This window comes from Dufourea novaeangliae, unplaced genomic scaffold (genome assembly GCF_001272555.1).
Source record: "Dufourea novaeangliae isolate 0120121106 unplaced genomic scaffold, ASM127255v1 scaffold168, whole genome shotgun sequence".
Classification (NCBI taxonomy): Eukaryota; Metazoa; Arthropoda; class Insecta; order Hymenoptera; family Halictidae; genus Dufourea; species Dufourea novaeangliae.
The window spans coordinates 1,735,481-1,751,637 of NW_015374062.1; the positions used below are offsets into that span (position 1 = coordinate 1,735,481).

General features: G+C 34.5%; 1 protein-coding gene across 1 annotated transcript in view; it reads right to left on the reverse strand.

Annotated features, from left to right (window-relative positions):
• The window catches only part of LOC107190184 (ras-specific guanine nucleotide-releasing factor 2-like), a 43,696-nt gene extending 28,627 nt beyond the window's left edge, over positions 1-15,069 (reverse strand). The window contains 3 exon segments of the mRNA XM_015578939.1: positions 10,874-10,990; positions 12,382-12,512; positions 15,042-15,069. Of these exon segments, the coding sequence (XP_015434425.1) occupies positions 10,874-10,990; positions 12,382-12,512; positions 15,042-15,069 (276 nt within the window).
• Between the last annotated feature and the right edge of the window lie 1,088 nt (positions 15,070-16,157).

A 16,157-nucleotide genomic window follows, 5' to 3' on the forward strand; every position in this document is an offset into this window, starting at 1 on the left:
TTTTTGGCTATATATTTTTATGTTAATAATACTAATGAATACATTGTAAAATAACTAAATGTTAATATGTATTAATATAGTTAATTTTGGTTTTAAGTAACTTTTTACGAGTCAAGACAGGAGAATTATAATTTCTTGAATTATTCCTAAGGTATTTCGTACAAATTAAAATTGAGTAGGTATATAAACACAAGCACGATCTACGAAATTCTGAAAAAAATATACTAAAATAAATGGAATATAAGTTATTTCTACTCTTGTGTACTTTTTAACAATTTTTTCTTATTTGTGTTTGTATCTTAATCTTATAAAGAACTTGAACTTGACACGATATACACTTACACAACATTTTCTCCTCTAAAACAATGAACACAAATATTAAGTAAGTTAGTAAATTTTGCTGTTCGTTATTAAATGCAGTATTCCTGCTATATTGTCACATCGCTTGGGACCAGCAGCTTAATTATAAAAAACAGTGAACACGATTCGGTTATCGTTAAGTACATGCGCACGTTGAGAGCATCATATATCGTTTAATATTCCGTAGCAGAAATTGCAAATCCATAAATACAATTATCAGTGCGGTAACAGCATTCAGGCAAATAGTAAACGAAATTTCCATTTTCACTGAAAAGAGTATTGCTTAAATCTAAATTTTGATTAATTCAATTACGTATATTTGCGTTTGCAGAGTATTTCGTCCTCTATTATTTTGAGTTTTCAATGCATAGTTTCAATCCAGTCCCAAATTTAAATTTAATTTTAAAATAAATGCTAAATTGATATAGACAATATTAATGAATAAATTGTGTAATTCTCTTGCAATTGAGCTGAACTCACACCATTGTCAGAGCCAACTAACACGGTGATACATAATTTACCATCTTTCCTGTCAAATCGAAACCGCCATCACTTTCCCTATGAATATCAACGTATCGGTTATCAAGGTAAATCGATAATAACAACCCATAATGTTATGCCACCGTTTCCTTTAAAACAGCCTTTACGCGCACTAAAAATATCATCTGACCTGTTACGAGTCTTTGTCAATCTAGCAAAACAACATTATTTCCAACCACTAACCTTCTTTACAGTCTGTCGCAACAATATGCACACGAAATTATGGTGGAAACACTATAAAAGAATAATCATGAGCCTATAAGGCTGTTAAAAGCGGAAAAAGCAATTTCTTTTCAATACATTCTGTACAGAATGAACGCCAACAGAGCATCCAATATTATAACACTATATATAACAGTTTTTACAATTTATACAGTATTTACAGTATTCATTTCCTTGTAATTAATTTCCAAAGAAAGTTAAACTTTTAACAAATCTGACTGTCTAGTACCCTTAATTAATGAAAATGGATTGCATAAACAACTGCAGTTTGATAATAAATGACCACGAACACCTTATAAGTCAGCATAAATTCGGGGAGAAGGTTTTCTGAAGAAACTGGAGCAAATAGTAAAACATATACAATTTTCTCCACGGAATCGTGAGGAACGTTAAGAAGTGGCTGGTTAAAGCTTATATGCAGCGGCTGTCAGCTAATCCATCATTATTAACGGAAATCCCCGGGAGAAATCGAGGACTTATTGTACCGTGATTTTTCTTTACGATCGGTCGACCGACTTATTCCGCGAATAGGAACGAATTACTGGCCGTCTTTTACGGAGAGTAACGATTGCTGACACTCGTAGGCAGCTGCGATGATAAGAGATAAGCGAACGACGGGAAAATTGTGCGCCGCATCCGTGGCATAAGCTCCCATGAGAAGCTTATTCTTAGCTCGAAACAGAATCGATTTATCCCTTCTGGTGGCATGTCGGCTGGATGCTGCTTCACCGCGAGCCCCTGAAGACACCAACAGGGAGGGTGAAAGAGGAGCAGAAAATAGGGGAGTGTAGCGGAAACTGAAACCAAACGGGCAGCGTGTTCCGAGCACAAAATGAGGAAAAGGAATCAGAAAATCGGAGTTTGTTTTAATAAAATTTTTATCGAGAACACGGAATCGCAGGCTGATTCAGAATTAATGTAAAAAGCTTTGATTGATTGGGAAATCATTCTTAGTGATAAAGTGTTACATAAATACAGATTCTGTTCTCCATAATGTAATGCAATTACAACGATTTAAAATTCATATCATGAATTTTATTTTTATTCCATATTTTGACCAGTCTGTAGACGAAAATTGTTTTTCCAATCCCATTTCTCAGATATTTTTCATTTTTTATTTGCATATTCTGCTGGTGTGCGCGTTCTGTTATTTGTGTGTGTGTGTGTGCACACAGTTCTGGGAGCATTTTAAAGCAGAATAACAGGACATATTTAATAAGACTTCCAATACACGAATTGGCAAATATTTAGTAAGCTCCTAAGTCGTGGACCCCTTTTTTCATCAGTCCGTATACTATTCTGCCTGGCCTTATTTAATACAAAAAAAAAAGCAAATAAGTACTTTCATATTTGATCTCCGTATTTACCATATATGAAGTATAGAATGTTTCGAAATCAAATCTGTATATACAACCATTTTGCTTGTAGAGTACATTCCGTATTTTATAACGAGATGCATGGAATTTGTTGCAGGTAATTAATTCTGTATACTTGGAAACGCGCTTGTAGTTTCATTCCCAGCAGAAGCAAAAGTTCTGGAATATTGAACTATACATATGTATACGTAATGCATTAAATTACTTTATACGCTAGAAAAACTTGTCACAGTGTTTTCGTTGTACCTTTTTTCTATTATCTTTGTACTCTTCGAGAGTCATTACATGAAATTTACTGACACGAAATTCCTTAAGTCAACCTATTTATTGTACTTTAATTACAAACCAAAAATAAGTGTAATTGTTGAGCACAGGAATACATCCTTAAAATAATTATAATAATTAACTTATAGTATAATATTGTTTGTATACATATAAAATTTTCAGCAATAGTTCCTTCAATATTAATCCAACTGCGGTCACGAAAACAAGATACAAATCTCGAAAACTGTTCTACTAACGATCACATTTTCCGTACTGGAAACTGTTTTTCATCGGGATAATCCACTTACAAACATTAACACAATTTTAGTCGCTCGATTCCTCACATTCCGAAAGTTTCAGGATCTACGCTTCCCATGTTACAATGATGTTTCCGGTGTTCCTAATCGACCAAGTTCGAGCACGAGTTTATTTCATTACCGCGTATTCCCGACCGCTTGATAAGTCTGTAAACTCATTCATCGGGATTTAGAAACGGAGCAAGCTATAATTACGCCGTCTTATTTTCGTCACAATCTGTTTTAGAAATAGCACCAATAGTCGATAAATTAATTTCCTTGGTTATATAATGTTTACTGGTAATATAATAATACAAAGTGTGGCAAAGTTCGTGGTAGAATCGAAAAACCAGACGATTCTACGTGTAAAACTGAATGAAAAATGTAGAATACAATTGCGGCGCCATCTGATATGTATGTAAAAGAGAAATGAAAGAAGTAACGGAAAAACATGTCAGCTGTCATATCCAATTTCACGTGTAAGTACGCAAGGGATTCTTATCGTCGATTTCCCCGACACCAAGGGTCTATACGAAAGAGTTTTCTTATACATTATTAATTTGTTATTATATATATATATATATATGTAAAATCATCGCTCTGCCGATTATGACAGGAATTATTACTTGTAACACTTTGTAAGTATCTTGTTACAAGGTACACGTCTGATTTAATTTATTATTAATGCTGCAATTTCTAATTAGATAATTTTGAATTTGTTTAAATGCAAACTTTATATCGTTATTACTATGGTCCCTGTTACGTGCACTATCAGCCATAAATTTAAAGCCAAGAACTATAATTTATATTCTACTTTTAAAATAACGTATCTCATGCTATTGGTTTTATGAATCCTAGTTATTATATGAATTTCAATTCCGTTTCAAAATAAAATTCTTCAGTTCAGATGTTATCCGTATTTCCACGTTTACTCGTCACATATAATTTCTGTTCCAATCTGGACGGTTTACATATACCAGCATATCTTGATGAAGTTTGTTAATTAATATTTACTGTTAAAAGCGTAACATGCAAAACATGTAGTAGTAGGAAACATTATGAAGCACGACGAAATAATCGCTAATAATTAACCATAAAATTATTGAGAAACCACATAGAGATTTCTTTTAAATTAAACACTGACACGTATACTTTACTTTATGAACATACGAAGGAAAAAGATTAACTAACGGTCATTTAAAATAAATGAAAAATGTTATTCTGGAATAGTATTTGATACGTGATACGCGAAAGAAGAGGGAAACTGCACCACAAAAGGTTTAGCGCCGTTGTTTCGTAATTTTTCCGTGGATTTTACCCTCGAGGCCTGTGTATCCTGTACACAGTGTTTTTCACCGGCTTTTTAATTAACTTGTGCTCGAAGCGTAATTAGTCGTCGCTAAACTAGATTCTCCGATGTCATGCAACGCTGGGCCCTAGGGAATTGAAAATATTACATCATACAATTTTCAAATCGTTCAACTATTCAAGGATTCAAGATTTGTCATGATTTTTATCACTTTTCAGAATGAGATACAGCTATACGATTTAGGTGATTAGAAATTGCTCTTAAGTGATCGGGAATTGGGTCTGTAACGGTACCAGGTTAGTGTTCAGAGGAAAAAGTTGAAGTCAAAACCAAGAACATTTTGTCAGACTTTTTCTCTTTCTCTCTCTCTCTCTCTCTCTCTCTGTCTTTCACTTTCTTCCTCTTTCTCTCTCTTTCGGGCTATGCAAAGCAGGGACAATGCCGGCAGTTAGACAATGGCACGGTAAAACAGGACGAGTACTTCGATGTAAGAACGATGGTGTTCGCCTAGTCATTGTTTCACAAGCTCGCCCCACGTCAAGGCTGACGGATGCAATCGATTTCTTGCTTGAGGATGTGATTCCTTTCTTTGAGAGGGAGCCTTTGAAAGGCTATTGCGCGAAGAAAATTCGGCTAAAGCTGAATCGATTGAAAGCAATACCTAATACTATACCTGTCAGGAGGAACTTCGTGTTTCCGAAGCATAATATTAAATCTCACCAACAGAAAGCGAATGGTATCATTTTTGCGTTATCTGTATACAGGTCAGATGGCTGTGATTATTGAATAAAGTAAATGCAACGAAGGCGTGAGACATTAAGGATTGAAAACAAAGAAAATTGGTTGTTTAGTACGTTTATATTTAGGTAGAAATGGTCAACTTTACTGTACGTGTATTTGACGTTAACAATTGGGTAGACTTATTACCGAGACAATTAATCAAAAAAATTATTGTCAACAATTGGATGAACTAAAATTAATAATACAAGATAAATTATATTTTGTTATGACAACGGCAGATCACAGACACAAAACATCACGAATTGAATGGACCATTATAACGCAAGTCCTATATTCGCAGAATATTCTTCAAGCAGCTTGTTAGTTATTTCAATTATTGAAAAATAGGTTCAATGGAGAAAATTTTCTCCTGTGAAATCTGAGAAAACCGTATTTCTTTGTTTGATCGAAAGTTATGATAAACAATGTCGATTATTTAAATGATTCAGTATAATCATTGTTGACAAAGTAACACAGCCTATTATTTTATGGAAAAAATTATAAAACGTGTGCACTCACACAATTCTCGTAATGTGCTTGATCCAAACATTAGAAAACACACTTGCGTGTCGTAATTCGAAACATAAACGACAGTTTTATTAGCCAAGAACAAGTGTATTATTACATTTTATTACTATACGTATTTTATTACTTGTTAGATATAATTTACTGTTTCATAGTTTCACGTTTCACTTCTACGAAACAATAAAAAGTTAATGAAAAACAGCGCAGCTGAGAAAGTGAGCTTCATTTCGCTGAGCATGAGTGTTAAATGAAGCTTGACTGCCGTCTACTCCGCAAGATAGCTTTATTATCAGCTTCAGTCGATTTTGAAAAGTTTTGCGTTGCCGGAGGTTCATTAAAACTGACTTAATCATATCTTGCAGCTGATAGTTTTCTTTTTTCTTTCAATACAATAAGCGTAGTTTAATACGTATCGTGTATTAAAAAAATATATGTATTTATAAAATTTATCGAAAGTTTTCTAATTCTCTCTAACATCGTACAAACAACTTTTACAAAATATTGTACCTACTATCCACGTGTTCGTTTTAACAACCGTTTTAATAAATGCTATTCGTTATCAATGGAACAAATAATTCAATTGAACTAATAACAATCACGGCCAGTTTATTTTTCTATTCTAATGCAGGATCGAAAGGAAAACATACATTTACGGTTGATATGTTGCACGCAATTTGCATGTCTAATGAAGCTGGATATTACCAGCGACGTTGGAAAACTGCACTGTGAATTTTAAAACACGTACTGCGTAAAAGAATAAAATAAAAAGGAATCATATTTTCTGGGAGCAACTCGCGAGGACTGACACAGTTTGCACGGTGCATGAACGATTTATAATCGTTTTCTGCAGATGGAAAAGATGCACGAAGAACGGGGCGCGAAAAATGTAACAGAAGAGCCGACCTGTCAAGCGACCTTTCCAGAAATCGATAAAACAGCTTACGCGTTAACACTCCACGTGTAATTAGTTTGGAAGTTGAGGCATACCGCCGCAGAAGATATTTTCTTTCCTTCCATGCTAATCCTTCATGAGTACGACGGAATTTTTTCACGCTACGAACGATGTACATCACAAATTGAATTGTACGTTATGAATAGGCAGACTTTTTTATGAACGTATTTATATATAGAAGTAATGACTGTGCGTTACCTTATTTTGTTATATGAAAGTTTTGCAGGAAAATGACAAAAAATTATATAAGCCATTACATTTGCATAAAAACAAATAAAATACAATAAAGTATGTACCGTAATGAAGATTTAAAAAAGTTATTATTGTAGCTATTTATAAAATCATAAAATACACAAGGTGTTTGGTTATTGGTATTGAACATTTTAATGGTTGATTCTGTATGCCAAAGTAAGACTAAAACACAAAACTTGAACAGTTCAAAATTTGAGTCAGAAACGCCTGAAACGAAACAATCTGCGTACAAGCGGTAATCATAGGGCACGAGACAGTTCCTATAAAATAATCACTAAACTATAACTATACTTTTGACACGTATTAATTTAACCATTGCAATCACAAGAACGCTATTACCATTTCGTACTTTTGTTATAACTTTGAAATGAAGCATTTAAGAGCCTATAGTTACGTAACATTTTTTTCTTAATTTTACTCATAGAATACGCTGGCAAAATTTTGTGGAAAAAAACTGGGACGCCCTATATATAACGTGGCAGGATCTAGACATTGCGTGGAGTACGTACACGCGAAGTATGAAATACATTTTTCGGAGAATAGAACGTTCCGATGAAAGAATGTTCAGTTAACAGAGCGTTTCGATAATGGATGTTCCGATAATCGAGGTTCTACCGTAGTCTCACATTGAAACGTTCCGTTATCGACATATCGCGTGTTTATATACAATCAGTATGAATCTACAAGTAAAATTATTTAGATTTAAAATTTGCCTGATGATCTATACCAGAATTCATACACTACATCACGCACATTCACGAAGAAATCTCATCGTAGTATAAAAAGAGTTGATATATTTTCTTTCGACTCGTGAATTTATTATACTACCTCCAAATGAACTAACCTACCAAATTAATCAAGTAAAAACTATCTCCTGTATTGTACTCGTAATTAATAGAGAACTTACCCTCATATTGTAATGTTTCTTGTATTTTTATTTAATTCTACTAACAAAAATGAATAATTGCAATTCCAGACAACACATAATATAAAAAATTATAAGAACTCTTGTATTAATAGACCAATTGTGAATCTATCGTTTGCCCAATTGTCTTTAAATATATCGTTCTTTACTTCTAATATTTGTATTATTTTTTCCAATGTACTTGAAAATCAATATCACAAAAATGTGTTCGAATAGGGACGAGTCTACGATACATTGTTTGAAATTCAACTCTCAGAAGAGCCACATAACTTATAGGATGACCTAATAGTTTTACGAAAACGACATTACCGTTTATGTGCCATCGTATATCATACGAAGGCACACTGGGAAAAGGAACTCCAGCGGAACGAACACGTAAAAGCGAAGTTTATCGATCAATTCGAAATACAATTTTTCATCTGCGTTGCGTCCTTGCTACGCGCATGTAAATATGTGAATAACAAATTGTACAAAAGCACTCGCTGGAAAGCTTTCGCTATGGCGTGTATGTAAACATTCCACGAACTTCCCTTCGTCCACGCAAAATCCATCGATATTACGTTTCGTTTATACTTGCGTGGAGTTAGAGTCGAATCAAAGGGTCGCCGAGCAAATAAATGCGCCTGAATTCTCGTGATTACGATTTTTTCACCCGTGAAAGGTTTAGCGTGTGTCGCTTCGTGTCCCATGCCGCATTTGGTCCATTAACACTGATATACATATAGTGTGAACCGGCCAGTAATTCAACTGCAGTATGCAATTGGTTTTGGTATTATAGTGGACTCTAACTATATTGCCACTAAACATATTGCCACGCAAGGCACTTCCCCCTTACACTGAAAGGAGTAAAAGTTTAAATTTCTTTTCATGGGTGATTCGTTCCGTGTGTTACATTGTATCCCGAGTTATTAAACCGATATCTATATATTTCATATCAAGAAAAATCTGGCCAATTAAAGGGGAGCCGTATAATTAGGAGTCTAGTGTACATGACGGTCATCGTTAATCGACGCGGAGTGAACGGAAAGTTTTCATTTTGAGTGAACGTGTTAAAGAAGCAGAATGGGAAATATTTATGATTCAATGTAATACTTACGGCCAAGGATAGTATATTAAGTTATTGTAAAAGGAACGAAAAACATTACAATTTTCAAATTAATTATCAGTACTTATTTATATATAGCTGAGATCAGGAGAAAAATAATAGTGTTACCCTCAGCGGCTGTCCTGTACAAAATCCGGTATAAACTCGCAGGCGAAGCTACTTTTACCACAGCCTTCTTCAGGTTACCCAAATTTCTGTCGAGAATCTTAAAGACTATATTCTCCAACTCCGACTGCAGTGTACAGTGAAGTGGATTTAAATCTAGACCACGGGAGAGTCAGGTTTCAACTGAAATGAACCCTGAGACTTTATTTCGCAACAACTTCTAAGGCATTCTCACTTTGAAAGCAGAGACGGAATTTTGTTGGAAAATTCACTTTTGCCCAAGAGAGTGAGATTCAGGGGCTTTGCTATTCCTTTTAGTATATGTTTCTCGTACTCTCTGACCTCAATTCTTGCGTTTTTCTCTCAGAATTGAAGGTGTTACATGTAGAATATTTCCATTGAAAATGGCATTCTGACAACCCAAATCGGAATCCACCAATTTATGATCTGCAGAAACAATTGGAAACAGGGACTGCAGTATTATAGAATATTAAATGAATCTAGGTTGTCTTTCCTCTGACTTAGGGATTTTTTATCGACACTTTGAAACAAAAAGTTCATTATTTTCCTAGAAAATGAAACCGTATATTAACTACTTCGTGGAAAATTTAAATTAATGGACTTGTCTCAATTTGAATATTTGAAACTATAAAAATTTAGCATCAAAATCATACAAAGTGACAGTGAAATACATCGAATTTAATTTTGGCTCGTATAACAGAAATGGATTATTCATGTTAACATCTGTTATTTTGTTTTGTAGTGTCCCACATCGAAGTAGTCTGCAGCTATGCGGATCCGTACACGTCGTAAATAGGCGTGTTAACTCGAAAACAAAGGAACACAAGCACAAACCGTACGCCCCGAACTCGTACCCGCGCATTTTTTCAGGAGTGCACTCGACTTCCGTACACCACGTTTCCCATGACGCTTGACCCAGCTGTCGTGCGTGTACGCGAAACGAGTGATTTGAGCGATAATGGCGGCTGCCCTCGCTAATCCTCGAAAGGCAAACGCAATTATCCCAGGCCCGGTTTGCACCCTTTGACGAGCACTACAACTCAAATGTTGTTGACACAGCTTGCGAAGAGGATAGACGTACCGAGCGTTAAAGGGGTACTCTAGTGTAGACGTTTGAAAAAAAACGATTTTTTTTTGCATTATTTAGTATTTTTTGGCGTGACAAACGTTTCTGCAAAAGATTTTGCTTGAACTTCGAATTGTTAGCAGAGATACAAAGGTCCTAAAGTAATACCTTCCATACGGCGCAGCAGTAAGTATTTTTTGTATTCCCAAAACATGTATTAATAAATAGAAAAACTTAGATTTAGTAAAAACATTTTTTCTGTGCTATAAATACATCACCAAAGAATAGTATGATTGGTCGGTACATAAGTATTCTAAATATGACTTCATTATTGTTTCTCCAAAATCTAATAATACTTTAAATAACACGTAATCAACCGGTGCGTTTAAAAAATCGCTCTACTTGGTACTTCGAAAGTGAACTATTATTTCAAAATAATAAATTACAATGCAATATTATGCAATTTTATGGATTCATGAGATTTCCAACAAGTGCAGTTAATATGTAGGTATCTATGTATATCCTTGAAATTAAAGCACATATTATTTCCCAATTCGCCGCAACTCGCTGCAAAATCGCAGGATTCAAAGATCCAGCTATCTTTGGATAAATTCAATTTTATAATTTAATAACTCTTTTCAGTTGCTCGTTCAATATCGATGCAATTTCTCCGACACATCGATGATTTCCTATTGCAAAAATTCAACCTCGGAACAGAGCATCGCGTATACACAAGCACAGCACAACACGACAACTAAAAGCTGTGTACACTTACCTGTTTATCTGGCTCTTTGCCTTTGGCGGTGATGAGGCGATCGCAGTAGCAACCCTCCAACAAAACAACGCCATTGGGTCTGGAACAGTGCTCGTTCTCGTAGTAGAAAAGCAAGTTCTGAAACAAGCATCGCCGGCATTCTTAGTTATCCGAGGTAGAATATATTGGGTCTGTTGAGAAGGTCTTTTATGACCTTTATTTAATTTATATTATAATATTTACAGTAGACACCCTCTTGACCGATCCCTGGCTAGAAAAACGAATGGCCAGTTAATCCCATAATACGTGCCAAATATGATTTATAACGTTAATATAAACAGAAAATAAATTAATTGAATTTGTACAATGCTTCATATATTAATCAGTAGATTTAGCATTATATGTATACAGCTGACCTAGCAAATTTTGCATGTATTTACAATTAAATTCGAGGAATGTATGAATTGATTTCCGCTGGGCTTCTCGACGAAAATGTGATCGGTTAAATTGGGATCGGATAAAAGGATGCCTATTGTACTTGTCCGTGCTTCACATTTCTGGTAAAATTACTTTCGCATAGAAATTATCCTGTGAATGTAAACATGGCTTGAAACATGTTAGAATTTTCCATCAGACCGCATAAAAGCACCCTCTATTTAGCAGTTTTATGGTATTAATCAATTCTATCCCAATAACTGCTCATCACGTTTACTGCTAGACCCCCTCAATAAACCTTCTATAGGTTTAAAACGTTCTTTTTTTGACAAAAAGCATATACAATGGTGTGACTGAAAGGATGGTGGTGATTCCTCGTGCAAAAATAAATCGAAAGCGCAGAATAAAATTTCTGGATTCAACGGTTAAATTCCGGCATAATTGATTTTGAACATGCAGGTGAAACGCGTGTATTCGTGCTGGAAATAAGTAGAAATGGAATTCAATGAACAGACGCGTTAGCCAAGTCCTATTACAATTGCACGTGTAACCAATTGGTTTTCACAATTCTGTAAATGTTTGCTAACTTTAATTATTATCAAGTATTTAATTTTCAGAAATTTTTAAAAGTTTTCATTTATTTGCAAAACATAATGTTGACGTAACATTCAACAACGTGCACAGGTGGCATCTGTTGCTTGCAGTATTGGACGAGAATAATTTCGTCGGTAAATGTAATTTGCAATAAAGAAACAATAAAACTGAAATTTTAATTTGTTACTATTCCAAATATTCAGCACTTCCTCTACGCCCAATATTAAACACATTGATGTAAAACTCAACATGTTCCCATTATTAACCGTAAACAGTAATTCCTTCAAGTCTATGTAATTCTGTAACGCCACCTTCAGTTCTATAACGAAGGCAAAGGTTCACCCATAGCAGAGTTTCCGTCGTCACGCAAACCGCTAATTGAAAATCCTTTGAGATCCAAAACCACGGCAAAAATCAGTCGGGATTAATTCCTCTAATTTGTTTAATGGCTGGAAAAATACCTCCCCCGAATAAAATTAAAAGAGATTTGTCTCACTCACCTGATATAAAACGAACCATCGTAATTGCCACTTAGCCGAGTCCGCGGCCCTCTTGTGCAAATACCCTTTTATGGAATGATCGCAATGGGCTTTCTCCGAGAGCATGATGAGCTGCGAGTCGTTTACCCTCACTGCAACAAACAATGAATATTACGCGTAAAATGCACGTCGGTTATAGCCGAGAATACCGCAGCCGAGAGTCACACCGCGTTACGCTGCCTAATTTATCCCTAATTGTTCCGGAACGGAATTTATTCGTGCGTATTATGTATACTGGCGTTACTGACCAACCGCCAGGGTATTCGCGACTGAAACTTCCTTTGTTTTGATTCACCTTCCACAAACTTAAATTATCTGACTGTGGTTCACTTTTTCCTAGAGTTTATACAAAAGCGAGTTTTTTAAACTATCTTTGAAAAAGCTGATTTTTGAATTTCCTACAAAAAATAAAATAAAATTTAATTAAAATTGTAAAGAAATGTTTATACCGACTTAAAAATTTTTCATCAGTATATTTAATATTTGTGGAACTACGAAAATATAATCCATATGAAACCAAATAAAAAAAGAAACTAAAATAACTAATATCCGTGCGAAATATAAATTATAAATCTTTATTTCATTTATAAATAATTTTTTAACAATCGATGGTTTCTTTTGAGATTTGAAGCATTTTTGTGAATGAAAATTGTATTTATTGCTGCATTTTTGGTATTTTTGAAAAGATGTCTAATCGATAGATATACGATTCATTGAAAGTATACCAATATATTTGTTCAAACTTTTGATAAAAGTGTACCGAAATAATATTTGTCTACTTGATTATATTTCGATACAACTTTCACTTTGTTACGGATGTTAAAAATTTGTTTTGAAATTATTTGGAACATAAGAGTCTGAATACTCTGTATTTTAAGCGCAAATATATCCGGTAGATGTATAGTTTTTGTAAAACGAACCGTTGTATGAAGGATTTGTTCAATGTTTTTCATTTGTATTTTTCCCGTGTTTCGCTGTTACGTGGAAATTCATGATGTTCCGTAGAAAGATTGGATAAAAGCGAGCTTAACTGTTTCTCTCAATAAAATTCGGGAGAACTAACGAAAATGCAATTTTGTAAATTCTAGAGTTCGTAGAGAGAAATTTCTACGATTTCTATAAATTTCGGATAATGCATTTAGCATTTCCTTTCTCGGAACTACAATCAATTAATAAAGCCATTAAAAGTTTCCACATATGTTCAAATTATTATCCTATACTTTTATGGTTTCAGTGAAACTTTTGAACGTTTAAATATGTAATGACATTACTATACTGTTTACTGTGGTTCTACACAGTGCGTACACGTAATATTTTCGTGGGTATAATAAAAGTTCTGTGGCATATTTGACATCGTGTATTACATTTTTTATTGCAGAAATGTATTCCATCGACTCTGGAGTATTATTACATCTAATTGTTGTTTATTCGAGTTTAAAAATCATACTATATTTCTAAAGAAACGATTTCATGGTTCATATCGTCGAAGCCTCTTGCCTTTCCAAATGTCACCTGAATATTTTAAAAGTATATTCCTAAGGTGTTAAGCCTTATGAAAATTTAACAAGCAAAAGATCGATTTCTTTAAAGCTGTCGTCATGATTTTCTCCTTCAAGGGGATGTTTCTAATTCGAAACTTGAAAAGATCACTCGTTTTATTGCACATTCTCAGGTCACGCTTTCGCGAATATCTTTCTGTAACAGCGGAACCGGCCATCTCGAAATACCCGAGCTACAAAGCATTCGAACCAAGTTGAATATTCAAGCTTCCAGCGAGCTGCATGCAAAGTGATCGTGGTACTGTTTCCTGCATTTTTATAGTGGTTTCATGGTAAACTGTGATTCAGTAGTTCGCAAAATTTTTTCATTCCGTCAAAAACTTTAATAAAGCCAATTTTCACGGATTTGAATTTAAAATTGCCATTTAGTGGAAAATTAGAGCGAATGAATGTAATGATATGAAGCACAATGAAATTACACGATTAACTCGGGAATGAGAAAAAATCTTTTAATGTGTTTTTCTCAAAATGCGATTTTTGTTCACGGGTCTCACGTGAAAAAGTTTAATTATAGACCAATTTCAAAAAATTTTACGACATTTTATTTATAATTGAAATCGCTATTGCGTCACCTACGAAGATTAATTTAGATTTTAATTTGGATCACTCGGTTTATTTCTGAAGAAATTTATGCGTGAAATAATCCGTTTTTTGCATCTGTTGCTCTGCAGTATATTGATTCTGCAAAATCTATTTAATGGAGAAATTGATAAAATTCCAACAATGAAAACATCTTTTTTTTCTTCAAATATCTAGTAATAAGGCTTACATCGAATTTTTTTCGTTTGTTGTTCCATTATTTTCTTGTAAATTCATGAAAATCACGTATTTTCCGAGTGTTTTGACTAGAGGGTACACTTAAGATGTTCAGGAATGAAGTGAGGAATATTGCAGAACAATATATGAATATAAAGAAACGTTCACTCTTTCTAAAAAGAAATTTTGAATATGGGGTGATGAAATACCCCAAGGTACTAGCGGTGTTTAAATAGCTCAAGATATTAACGTAGGGTTAATCCACAAATGATTAATTGTCCTGATATAATATCATTATCAACTCACCAGTTCTTTGCATCTTTGGGCTGAGCATGTTCACAGGTCGTTACCTAAGGACGCTTCCTTCCGACGATCTCCTTAATAAATATTGATTGTCCGGTGTTTCCTTATATATGCGATGCGATAGCGTAGAAAATAACACCGTGCTGTCGTGTACGTCGCGCACAGACGTTTATCGTGGCGTAAGTACCTTAGGAACTCCAATTTCTTGGGTCTCCGCAACAAAGTCCTCCCGCGAACCTAATAAGACAAGTAGAAAATAACGCTCAAACTTCTTTATCTACGAAGATTTTACGTGGCTTTTTACTGACTAAATTCCACCCTCTTTTCCTCTATGAATAGCGTTAAGCATACTTCGTTGCGGACCATACGCGTAACGTTATCATTTCATATATTTTTTAACCGAATATATGGCTGCTGCTAAATCGATGTTACAATTCAGAAGTAAATAAGTGGAAAAAAATAATCGGAAAATATAGAATAAAAATTGTTAACACTAAACTTTCGTCAGCGGAATATCAATATTGAAAATTCATCTAGTAGAGAGCGGATTTTATACTTTATCACATTTTTAGTTTACTAAAGTAGGAAAAGAAAATGAATAATTTCACGAAGAATACATAAGTTCTTATTCCCACGCTGTTTGACATAGTTAAAATATATAAGCATCCTAGAATGACGATATTTTTGGAAAGCCCTGTACATCGAACCTATTCATGCGAATGCCAATCACACGGTGTATAATGAAACAAATCATTCAAATAGGGGAATATTTATTTTGAAGATGGCGTTTGCTGTTTGCCGAGCGCAATTAAATCTTCTGCATCGCTGCCTAGCTCTTTTCCATCTTTGATCGTTACACAACGTTCGGAGGGAATAAAATAAACCCGCAGCCTGATTGAATATTTCGAACTGTTCCAGAGGGATCGACGGATTTTTATTTATAGGAGCATTCGTACATTTGACGATAAGCCCGATTCGGTTGCCTCGTGAATATGATTCGCGGAAAATCATTATTTTTCACCGGCGACAATAGGACGAATTTTTATTTTTAGTCTCACGAACGGGAAACTTCTGCCGAGGTTGGTGAAACGATACTGTCATTTTATTAATTTAGAAGCA